Genomic DNA, 11,972 nt, shown 5'->3' on the forward strand with positions numbered 1-11,972 from the left:
TAAGCACAGTAGCGTGAGAATTAGGCCAACAGCTGGAAACTAAAGCAAAGCACTAGAGTTTGATGAAATCTGGAAACAGGTGTCCCGTTTTGATTTGGCTTTACTGCACAAATGCAGGGTAAGGTCTGCTTGTCTTATAGGTTATTATCTCTGAGTGATGAAGAGCTGTAAAGCTCACTTCTTTTCTGGGCATAATTTAATATTTCAGGAGGCCATTTGCATTAACGGAAGTCAGCTAGCCCTTTTTCAATTATGAATTGCTTTGTAAGAATAAGGAAAATTATGTGTTTTTCCTGGTAAGTGTCCTCATCCTTTGAGGATGTCTGTAAATTCACAAGAAAAGCTTATTCTTAAATTAGAGGTCAAAATTAAAACATTAGCTTATAATATTAGGTTCTGTAAGATCATCTTTGCTTCCATCCCTTTGTAGCTGCACAGGTTTAACTTATTAGAAAACTAATTAACAAAACCATTTTAAATGAGGTTGGGTTCAATCACTGGCTTTTTTTTTTTTTTTTAATTGAATACAGTTGGATCCCAAAAAATTATGTGGTTTAGAAAAAAGGATTAGTCTTCAATTACTTTTCAAACATGCAGTTTATGATAGGGTTGAAGACATACTGGGAGTTTTGGGAAATGCAGCGCTTGGGTCCCCAGGAGATGAAGGGCATCCACAGCATTGCTGCGGCTCGTGTGGTGCTGGAGCAAGCAAGCCACCCAAAACTCGGCTGCCTAAGGCAGAGCCATTCCCTGGAGGTGTCTGGGGTTTTGGCCTTCTCCTCACACCTCCTTACCTTACCACCGCAGTCTCACAGGCAGGAGCTGGTGCAGGGTTGGAGGACTCTCCCAGGGGTGTCTCCACTGGGTGCTCTCTCAGGGATGTGGAAAGTGGGAGACTGGCTCCAAGAGGGATGGATGCCTGCTTGCTGGGGCTCAGGCGGGAGCACTGGCGGCTGTGGGGCAGGTGGGATCTCCTCAGGTGAGTGGTGGCTTCCTCTTTCCAACGGAGCCTTGCTAGTATTTCCTATCGAGTGAGTGACATGAATAATGCCTAGCAGGCGCATGTCGCTCAAGCCTTTCCTAAACGTACACATTATCAGATGCCCAACAGTTGCTTCACAGTTGTTTGCTATCAATAACATTTCCTCCCTTCTAAAAAATGAAGGAGGAAACACAGTCGGCTTTTTAAAGAGGAAACTGGGGCTTTGTTTGCTGTGGGCTGGGGTGAGGGGCTGGGTGCTCAATAGAGGGCACCACAGCACAGGCTGTCATCTCCTGCCTCTCAACTCCTGGTTTTTTCCTTCACCGTGTGCTCATGATATGATGTAAATGGGCAGAATAAATTTGTCGAAAACAAAATCAGAGTGTTAACCTTCCACACACATGCAAGTGTGCATCTGTCATTGTATTAGGTTACAGTAGATACAGGAAATCTTTAGTTAGGATTAAGTTGTACTGTTCAGCCATATGTTGTTCTCCTCCAGCAGAACAGTGTATAATATACCTAATAAAATCATGTTGAAGAAAACCAGATTTTGGACCTTGTCCAGATAAGACAAAACATATGTTTTGTCTTTTGTAAATGTTCTTGCCGTAACATGGGGAAGGAGAAATACTCCTTATATAGTATCCAGCATTTCCTCAAAAAAGACGTTATTTCTTCTGTTTGTGAAATTATGTTTTTTGGCCCTGCTTTTTTAAAGATCCAGAGATCATGAGTATTTACTGAAATCTTACAAACAAAGATTCACATGGCCGTGAATAAAAAATGATTTTATTATCTCTAATTCAAATGTAGAGCCTTATCCTGCAGCCCCCTTAATCACATGAGTAGTCATTATGTATGTGAGCAATCTGGCCGAGAGGAGTGAGATCTCTGACAAGTAATGACTACTGATGGGATCAAGACTTGTAGAATTTAGCCTTTCGTTCTTATTCCAGGCGTGCACAGAAAGTCTGTTGTTCTCTTAAATATGCCCAGTCAGTTTATAGGAATTATCACCGTGAGCCATGACTCTTCCATTAGTGTGACGGCATCAAGAGCTGATTTACATCGCTGTAGCTGCAGCTTTGCACTGACACTGGCTGTAATAAAACTGTTGGAGAAGCACCGGGAGTGCTACTGGTTGTGTTCAAACTGCGCACGCGTTCAGCCTCTGCTAAGACATCCAAGTATTAATATTATGACACTCCGCCTTTCCTCTTGCCTTTTTAATTTGATAGGTGATGTTTTGTAATTTTGATTTTTTTTGTAAAGTCCTTGGAGCCAAACCTGTTTTTTTAGATGTATGACCCTTCATACAGTGAGTCCCCAGGACAGCAAAAGCCCTGGAGAGCAACTGATATACCAGCACTTAATACTACTAGTAACATCTGGTGACAAATGTATGGTTATTTCCTTGAAGAAGGAGTATTTTGAACAGGAAAGAATAATGCTTATGGATAGCACAATTTATTTTTCATTTTGATTGCTTGAAGGATGCAATTAAAAAGCAATCTAACCTGTTGGTTCAGATGGGGGGGGGAAACAAAAGTTATTTTTTAATTAAAAGAAGGAAGAAATGCTTCAAGGGTATGGCTGGGTGAGAGGTGTTCATATATTTGCTTTCAGGATGGTTTTAAATGGTTTGCAAAATGCATTGAGTGTTTGGTCCTTTCCCCCATTGTAAACACATGCACACACACACACACATATATATACACACACATATACATATATGCGTGTGTGATTAGCTTTACGAACATCTTTTCATTTCTTTGCCTTGGTTTCTCTTCACTCCTTTCACCTCCAGATGGCACTATGAAGCAGAAAAGAAAATTACTGTGAAATAATGAGTCCAATGTAAAGTAAAATTGGAAATTGAATTATAGCTGCAGAAAAAGGACAGTAGCCTTGAGGTCCTGATCAGTCTGTACTCTTATCACTTTTGTTTGCTGTTCCATGTGTTAGGTTACTGGCGAGTTAATAACAGTGCTTTAGCAGTTCAAGGCTTAGCAGAATTGTACTGGACATGAAATAAAGCTAAAATGAATTTGTGTCCAATATCATTGACATTAGTGCTCATTACTTCTCTGGTGTAATGCCTCAAACCATCTAAAATCAATTTTAAAGATTACCCATTATTTTATAAAGAAAATAAAATACATTTCAAACAGCAACAGAGCTGTAAGTGTAGTGTAATCTCATGAACAGTTAGTTATTTGTGTTTTCGCTGGTTGGCAGGAAACTTTTGAAGGTACGGCAAGAGGAAAATCCGTGAAACTAAATGCCATCCACAGAATTTAATGTCTTGGCTTTTTGCTGGGTTACTTGGTATTAGACACGCAAATGTTAGAATTGCAGAAATGTGCATCCCCTCATTGTGCTCGTAAGCCTGGGAAAAACAGTCACTCTAGTTACTATAAAGTGAACTTCAGCATGCTGGTTTTTGGTTTTTGTTTTTTTAAGAGGAAGAAAAGAGGAAGCAGACAATTTACTCCCCCAATTGCATAAACTATAAATGTGGATTCATTGTGTGGAATGATACCTTTTCTTTTACTTTTTGTTGCAATGTTTGTCTTTGTTTGGAATGTATGTTTATCAAGACTCAAGGTTGGAATCCTCTTTTAGTGGCCGCTGAATGATGGTTTTTCAAACTATATTTACGAAGCTGTTGCTGTCAAGGTGTGTAGACATGTAGATTCTGTGTTTTGATTAATTTTTTACACAGCATTTGCTAGCTGCTTTTAGACTACAAAGAAGTTTTTCTGTATTTTTATACACTGCGTGCATTGATTTTACAGATGTTTATTTGCTATGTTTGTTTTTAAGTAAAATTGTGCGAATTTAGATCGGATTAGAAAGGCTTTCTCTAGGTATGAAAGTCTGCTTATTTTGAATTTCAGTGAAATCTGGTCCTTCTGAGACTGAATTTCAAACGCACCTGGTAAATCATTAGGGTCATTGCAGACATTTCCTCATTGGAAGGTGTCAAAGTCTGAGTTTTTGGTTGAGTCTGCGTGTGTGTTTACCTAGGCAAATGAAATGTGCATGTACACAAATACCCTGCGTTTTCAGTTAGGTATCTTATTACTTATTTTGATTTGACAGATTTTTTTTTTTTATAGGCTTAGATGAAGCTAGAAATCCTTTAGTGTATTTGTTAAATGTTATTGTAATGTTGGCCACTTTAGAGAACAGATTTCATAATGTGTTTGTATTTTAAAACACTACAGTCCAAACACACCATTAATCTTATTTGAGAAAAGGAACTAATCAGTTATATTTTTCATTTTAGTCAGAGTACCTATAGAATGCAATATTTCTTTCTGCTCTTACTAGTTCTTACATTGATGTCATCTCTTGTTTCCTATTGCATAGCAATGACTTTTTTTGTAACCTAAATGGGTAGAAATAGGTAAATATTGACTCTTTAACAGTTGTGATTTGTTTAAAGATATTTTAATAATTTTCTATGGAGCACTGTTTGGCATGGTCATAGGCTCTGATGACTTTATTAAATGAGTAAAATTACATTTACATATAAAAATCTCTTGTTAATCGTTCTAGGATTTGTTTATTAAAGATTCCTTCTTTAGAGAAATGTTGCAGCAAAGTTGCATTTTTTTTTTTTTTTCCAAAATAGTGATGATGATCCTCAATTCTCAGTCCTTGTAAAAGTATCTCTACAACTTTCTGTGTTACTGGAATGTGTTGTATTTTGTTTACTCTCACTTGATGTAAGTAAATACTCTGTGCTAAATTTACTGAAGACTTAATTTAAAATACATATAAACCAAAGATTAAACTAGACTTCTGAAAAACTGTTTACAAGTAAATTTAAGTCAGTGTTCAGTTTTAGCATTTTCATTCTAGCTTAAACATACACATATTTGTAAAAGCGTAAATGATTTTGCCTAGTGTTGGCTCTGTTGTTAACAGGTATTTCAAAGTCCTGACACTGCATGTGTATGAAGTCCTCTGTCTCTGTACACACTTCTTTCCCCCACCAAAGAAATTGGCGACTTGTAATTTTTAGAAAAGCTTATCTATTAAAAAAAAAAAGTTCTCAAATGGAGACCAAATTTTCATAAAAGTATATGCCTCCAACTGCCTAAAAATCATTAATTGATCCATGTGGTAATAACAGATGGTTAAATGGAAGAAATGTCCTTGAAGTTATTCTAATAGCAGATGTGCCTAACTATTAGCTTCATGTTTTTACTCACCTAAAATTCCAAATAATGTAATAAGAAAGTAACACACACCTAATCATTTTAATATGTTCATTACCTTCTGTTACTGATTTAGGGTTCATCTGAAAATTCAAAAGCAGGACATCATTTAGAATTTGTTCTGGTAAAATACTTTAGAATATACGTATGTATGTGCATCTGTATAAAAACATTTGACTTTTCTTCTTTTTTCAGAATCCTACAAGATGCGTTATTGCTTTCAGACAGTAGGCTTCACCTCTTCTTACAGACTCAGCTAAGCCCAGAAGATATGGAGGCTTGTGTATCTGGACAGACCAAATACTCTGTTGCTGATGCAATTCATAAGTTCGCCTCTTTAAACAGACGTTTTCCTATAGAAGATGAGGAGAGAAAAAAAGATAAAAATGATGCGGACTCTGATTCAGAGAGGTGATTTCTGTATTTCCTTACTTTCTGAGATTATATATACATACATACACATGCACATGCTTCACTTTTTTTGTTGATGTAATACTAAGATAATGAAAAAATTAATTGACTGAGATTTTATTGAGCTGTGACAGCTCATCATAGAAGTCTTCACACACACCTCCACACTGAATTAATGAATGCAGTAGAAATTCAATTATCTGCATTCTGATTATGTGAATTTCATTTAGTCAGACTTGAATTATTCGCGTTTAAATTATCTTGCTAAAAAAATATCCAACTGCACTCCAAATGGCTAATTAAAAGTCCAAATTTCCTGTCTCTCTTTGTGACTGGAGATAATTAAAGTTCTCCTCTGTTACTCAGGCTTTGAGTGTGTTGTGAAAACCAATTTCCTCCTTTTATTTTTTTTTTTTTCCCCCCTCTCCCCTCTTCTGCAGTTCATCCTCCGGGCTCGGACCTAGTGATGACAGCATTTCATGTGGATGTAAAGCAAGCCCAGCTTCTGAAGAATCATGAAAAATCATTCCTGTGTTGCTATCTGAAGGACAGTACAAAGCAGTTTCTGCTCTCTTTACGTGTACCACGTAAACACGGCTGGCTGGTAACACGTACCTAAAAGACACGTTGTCGATACAACCACATGTCCTCACAAAATTTTCAAAACAGACCTTGATACTATTTCTTGGTTGATTTATTATGTACATTGCTTCAGGTCTACTTGCTACCTATTACTTTTAGGTTTTTGTGACTATTTAAAATCTCAGTATTGGGTAAGTCATGCTCTGCTGACATACGTGGCAGTTCAAATATTTCCCTTAGTGAGTGCATGTCTTGGATCTGAAAAATAAAGATAACTTAATTCCTCAGCTTAAAAGTTGGTATATCATATCAAATATATTCAAAGCATCTTTTTGTAATTAGCATCAGAGAAGTTTCATCTTTAGAAGTCATTTGACATTGGTGATGAAATTACATACCCCACAAGGTATTCACTTTTTAAAGTAGCTCAGCAACATCAGCAAAACAACATTTGTACAAACTATATGCTGCTGACAATTTGAGATATAAATATATCTTCCTCTGGTCTTTCTGTAATGTTTATGGAAAGCTTGGGTTTATCATGTATAAGAACTGAAGGCCAAAATTCTTGGGCATGGTTGCTTAGAAGTTAGAAATATTAATAAAAATGACATAATTTCTAGGTTTGCTGGAGATTCTCACTTCCCAGGGAATTACAGATACTCGTTCCCAGTGAAAATGCTGGATGAGGTCCACCGAAACCAATGGCTGAATTTTGCATTGACCTCGCTAGGGCCAGGATTTCACCCAGCATGTTTAACTTTAGGCACTTATATTTGAAGATGCCGGGAGAGATGTTTTAGTTCAGCAGTTTAAATGGAGAGTATCTCCCTCTCCGAGATGACGATAATCACATAGCTATAACACGCTGTACGGACGTGGACCTCCCCACTCTTTGGGAGTAACAGGAGCTGCTGATTTCATTGTGGCTGTAGTTAACACGTTGGAATATTGACTTTTTCACAAACAAAAGGCAAGCTTGAACACAACTTTGTAACCACCAACACTTATTTTGATTAAATGTCAGTTTTGCTCTTTATTGTTAACAGCAGCTGTGTAGTGTCTTGTCCCAGATTCTGTCAAAGGAATATGTTTCACTGTGGTGTTGTATTTATATTTGACATTTAACTGCTATTAAAAAGAGCTAGGGGGTCTGATCACCCTAGCAAAGCTCCCATTAACTTCAGTGCTGTAGTTACCAGCCTAGAAATGGAGAGAGATATATATATGTAATTTTTTTTTTTAAATAATTCTGTGGATACTTTCAAAGAAGGAGCATTTCAAACCTGTGAATTGCAGAAACAATAGATTATTAAATGGCCAGCTAATAAAGGGTAGCATAGGCATGTGTGGGCATGCTTTTTTAAAGCATCCAGCTGGGAATCTGTGTAATTTTAGAAACATGTTTCAATAGCCTGAGGATAACATCTCTTAGGTAACTACTTTAAGCCACTGTATTTTGTTGATGGTAGCACTTTTATAAGATAAATATCCATGTTTCTTTTTGCTTGATCTTACTGAATTGCACAAATGTATCTATTCACCTTCTCAGCTTGTGAGTTAGCAGCAATGCTGTTTTAATGTAAAAGTGATAACATTTAATTAAAGCAACAAGTTATCACTAAAAGTAACTTAAAAAAATAGCTGTTATTGCCAGGCAGAGATTTTGATTACTTGACTTTTTTTTTAAGATGGCACATTACAAGAAAAGTTGTTTAGCAAATTTATTTAAAAGATGGGGAAAATAAAAAAAACAAGAACTGGAATAATGTCTGAGAAATATATTAATGTTTTTATTTAATGCAGTGTCAGGGTAGTGGGGTTTTGTTTTAAAAGATTGAGCTAAAACTGTTGAAGCACTTTACAATTCTGGCCTTCTAACACATCCTCAATATTTGGTGAAAATTACAGAAATACAAGGTTTGGAGAGCCTTTGTGGCTATTTTTTATTTTTTATTTTTTAATTCTAAGAGCTTATCTGTATGCCAGTGAGTGTTTTCCAAATGATTGTGTTTCTGAAATAAATACTTGTTTTCTAATAGTTCTATTGTATTCTGTTATTTTCTTCGTCACCCTGTTCAGAAACTCTAAGACTACTGTAACAGAACTTTCTTCCCAGCTTTGACAAAAATTTGTTTAAATATTTATCTTTTGAATGTTGTTTGTGTAGCTAGTATTACTGAAATTTTTCTTAATTAAAGGGGAGGGAAAAGTATGCTCTAGTATGTCTTTTTTTGTATCAGCTGTACATAACTGCATATAAATGCTTTAAGACATTTTGTGTCATTTGGAACATTAAATATAACTGTTACAAATTTAAATGTAAAAAAATATTTTTTTTTTCATGTATTGTGTGACTTTAATGATTTGGTGATTTTTCAACACTGTCATATATTTTGATCAGTTGATCCCTTGTATTTTGATTCTCATTTTTTAGCTTTGAATAATGATACTTCCTGCTAGTTTTTTTAAACAGGCTAATATCCAGTTTATAGTATCATCCAATTACTTATTGCTAATTTATATGTAATTGCAATAATTCTGCACTCAAAAGCTTCACTTTATCTTTTGCTTAGAACTTTATATTCTCCTTTTTATGATGATTTCTTAAAAGCTTTTAAGTAATTAAATAAAACAAGTTGCTACTTTCTATCTTGTGTTTAAACCTGACAGTAAGGTTTCCTTTATTTCAATATCAATATCCTAATCACTTTATGACCATGTGTAATCTCTCTTCAACTATTTTTGTAATATGTATATATATTTATACACACTGTTATGGTTGGGTTTGTTATTGTTTTCGTCAAAAATGTGAAGAAGTGAAAAAAGTCATATGTGATATCAATTTCTAAAACATGTAACTTCAGAATATTGTAAACTAGTATTATGCAACCTGTTACTTACAGTGGCACTGAAATACACTTTTAAGAAAGATGAGAAAGATTGTCACTTGAAAGGAAAATTTTAATTTAAATAGCAAGGTAGTTTTATAAGCACTGAGGAAATTTATAGCCTTAAATGCTCTGCTGTATAACACTGCACATTTTTTTTTTTTGACGTGATCTATTGAAATTTTTTCCAGAGCAATATTTAAGTTATGTAACTACACAGTGTTTTGACTTGCTCTGTTGTAAAATACCCGGTACACGTAAAGTCAGTGTGTTCAGCTGTGAGAAGAATAAAACTTGTATCTTTCTGTGTAGTCTCCCTGTAATTACAGGAGTAGGCGCAGTGCTAATGCCCAGAGAGTTTTCCCCACGGGCTTTTTACAAGGCTGCAAAAATGTAAATCATTATTCCAAATATCGGGTTCTTTTCAGGAAAGGCCTAAACTGCTTTAGAAAAGACACAATGATGTTAAAAATACACTGTAGCGTGTTAAATCCCTTCTCTGCCTTCTGGAATAAAACCGCCTTAGAAAAATAATTCCAGTGACGTTTTAAAACAGAAATCAAACTTGCTCCTGGGGCCTCGTTCATTCGCGACTCCCCCCTCGCCCACCCGTGTGTGTCTGCGTGCCCCGTCACGCAGGGGCGGGCGAGCGCCCGGTGCCCGACAGTGGCCGTTCCCGCGGGCTGCCGCGCTTCGCCGCCGCTGGAAGCGGCGAGCGCGGAGGAGGGCTTAAAAAAAAAAAAAAAAAAGAGGGGGAACAAAAAAAAACCGGTTCCCCGCGCACCGTCCCCTCCTGGCCCTGCCGCCGGCCGCGGAGCGGGGTGAGACTCTTACCTGGGGTCGCCGTTCCCCTCCGCTCCACCCGGCCCGGCCCGGCAGGGGCTCCCGCCGCCGCACCCCCACCCACCCCCACCCCCCCCGGCGTACGGCTCGGGCGGCGGTGCGCGCGTACGCGCGCACCGCCGCCCGAGCCGTGCGCGGGGGGGGGCGGCTGTCAGGGAGCGAATCCGCCCGGCCGTGATCCGGTAACTCGTAGCAACCGCAGCCCATGGCAACGGCGGGGGGGAGCGCGGCCGCCCGCGCTCCCGCCGCGCTCCCTCCCCATCTCCTCGTGGGGGCGGTGCGGAGACCGGCTCCGTGCCCCCACCCCCTCCCGGTAACCCGTTGTTGCCCCCCTACCCGCCCCCGCCCTTCCCCGGTTTCCCGCCGCCCGCGCCGCGCCGCCAGGGGGCGCTGTGGGTCAGCGAGAAGCGCGTAGCCGGGCGGGGCGGGGCGCGGCGGCCGCCCCCGCGCGGTTCATCTCCGCGGCGTTCCGCGGGCGTTCCAACGTGTTTTTCGCCGATTTCTCGTTTGTTTTGTTTTTTGTTTTTCCCCCCATCCCCAAAGCCTGTCCCGTAGCCCCGCGGCTCCGCGACCAGGCAAAACAAGGAGGCGCCCACCGCGCTGGCGGGGTGGGGCTCAGCCGGGAAGGGGGGGGCTGCACCTGCCTCCCCGCAGGGAAGCCCCCGCCGCCCCCCCCCCGGCACCGGCCCCCACGGCACGGCAGCGCCGGGCTCCGCAGTGTTAAAAAATATTATATATATATATTATTTTTTTAAATATATATTTTTTTTTTTTTTTTAAATACAAAAGCAATTAGGGGCCAGCGCAAAGCCGAGGCGTGACATTTACCAGCTTCCGTGGCAGGCAGGCTGCACTTAAATGGAGGCCTTTCTGCGGAACAACAAGAGCCAAAAGGCCTTGTGTCACCCAGTTATGTAAGACACAATCTCGCCTGAAAATGCACAATGAATCGGGAAGGATTTATGTAATTAATTGACCAGTCTTAACCTGTTATCGTGATGTAAGGAATTTGGAACTCATTAATTTGGGCCCTGACAGATTTCATATTAGAGCTGGCAAATATGGATTGAGCCTCTTATTCTTGTAGCAGCTGGAATTTCCATGACAGTGAGGATTAGTGAAGAAGACCTATTGCTGGAGTCAAACTGCCTCTTTTGTAATCAGCAGCCCTGCTCTGCATTAGAGGGGTAATGGGAAAGAGAAAAAAAAAATAAATACCAAAAGGAAAAAAAAAAAGAGAGAAATGTATTCATGTGTGGAACAGAGCAAGGGAGGGAGAGGAGGGACATGTCCTGGAGAGCAGAGGCACCGAGTGGGGCTTTCCTGGCCCCGTACAATGAAAACTGCACGAAGGCAGCCCTGGCATGGTGGAAAGGGAAGGTGCCCGAATCACAGGTCTGCGGCATCAGCGTGGGGCTTGCTGCCTCTCAGCCAGACCTTCAGATGGAGGCTCCCAGGATCCACCGAGTACTTGGGGCTGTGGTGTCAGCGGTGCTAGGAGCGGGCTCTGGGCTGCGGAGGTCTGGAGGGATTTAGGGATAGAGGGGTTTGGGTCATGGTCCTGGGGGAGTGGGGACTGGGAGGTACCTGTCTTCCAGCCTGGACCGTGGCGCCCTCACCAGTGGGGAAAAGGATGCTCAGGGTGGGTAAGGACCGGGTCCAGGGACGAGGACAGGCTTCCATGCAGCTGTGGCAAGGGTGACTCTGCACATGATATGCCTCAACTTCCCACATACAAAGACAAGAGTAAGAAAACTCCCTTTGTCTGCTGGTTCACGACAACCTCTCAGTACAGTTTTTCATGGTGCCTGCTTGGGGAGGGCCCTCATCCCATTATCATTTCTAGGCATTGATGTAATAGTAATAACATTGCGTGCAGACTGTATGGAAACAGTCTAGGAGGTTTTATTTTCTCTCCCAGCAACCTGTTAATGACTGCCCTGGTAGTGAATACAGTTGTTAGAAATTACTTTAAAAGGTTTCCATGAAGCATCATCATATTTCTCCCTGCAAAGTGTTTATCTTCCCTTG

At 40.0% G+C, this 11,972-nt stretch overlaps 1 protein-coding gene and 1 long non-coding RNA gene across 4 annotated transcripts in view; one reads left to right on the forward strand and one right to left on the reverse strand.

The window, feature by feature from the left end:
- SNX10 (sorting nexin 10) overlaps positions 1-8,248 on the forward strand; it is a 35,957-nt gene extending 27,709 nt beyond the window's left edge. For all 3 annotated transcript variants that reach the window (XM_074837782.1, XM_074837788.1, XM_074837798.1), the window contains 2 exons: positions 5,410-5,625; positions 6,066-8,248. In XM_074837782.1, coding sequence (XP_074693883.1) covers positions 5,410-5,625; positions 6,066-6,144 — 295 coding nt within the window. In that variant the 3' untranslated portion in view covers positions 6,145-8,248. The remainder of the gene's footprint in view (positions 1-5,409; positions 5,626-6,065) is intronic.
- LOC141928927 (uncharacterized) lies at positions 5,252-9,990 on the reverse strand. The gene is made up of 2 exons (XR_012624907.1): positions 9,933-9,990; positions 5,252-5,567 (listed from the first exon to the last, which is right to left on the reverse strand). It is a non-coding gene; the product is annotated as an uncharacterized LOC141928927 (long non-coding RNA).
- Between the last annotated feature and the right edge of the window lie 1,982 nt (positions 9,991-11,972).

Source organism: Strix aluco, chromosome 1 (genome assembly GCF_031877795.1).
Source record: "Strix aluco isolate bStrAlu1 chromosome 1, bStrAlu1.hap1, whole genome shotgun sequence".
In the NCBI taxonomy this organism is placed as follows: domain Eukaryota; kingdom Metazoa; phylum Chordata; class Aves; order Strigiformes; family Strigidae; genus Strix; species Strix aluco.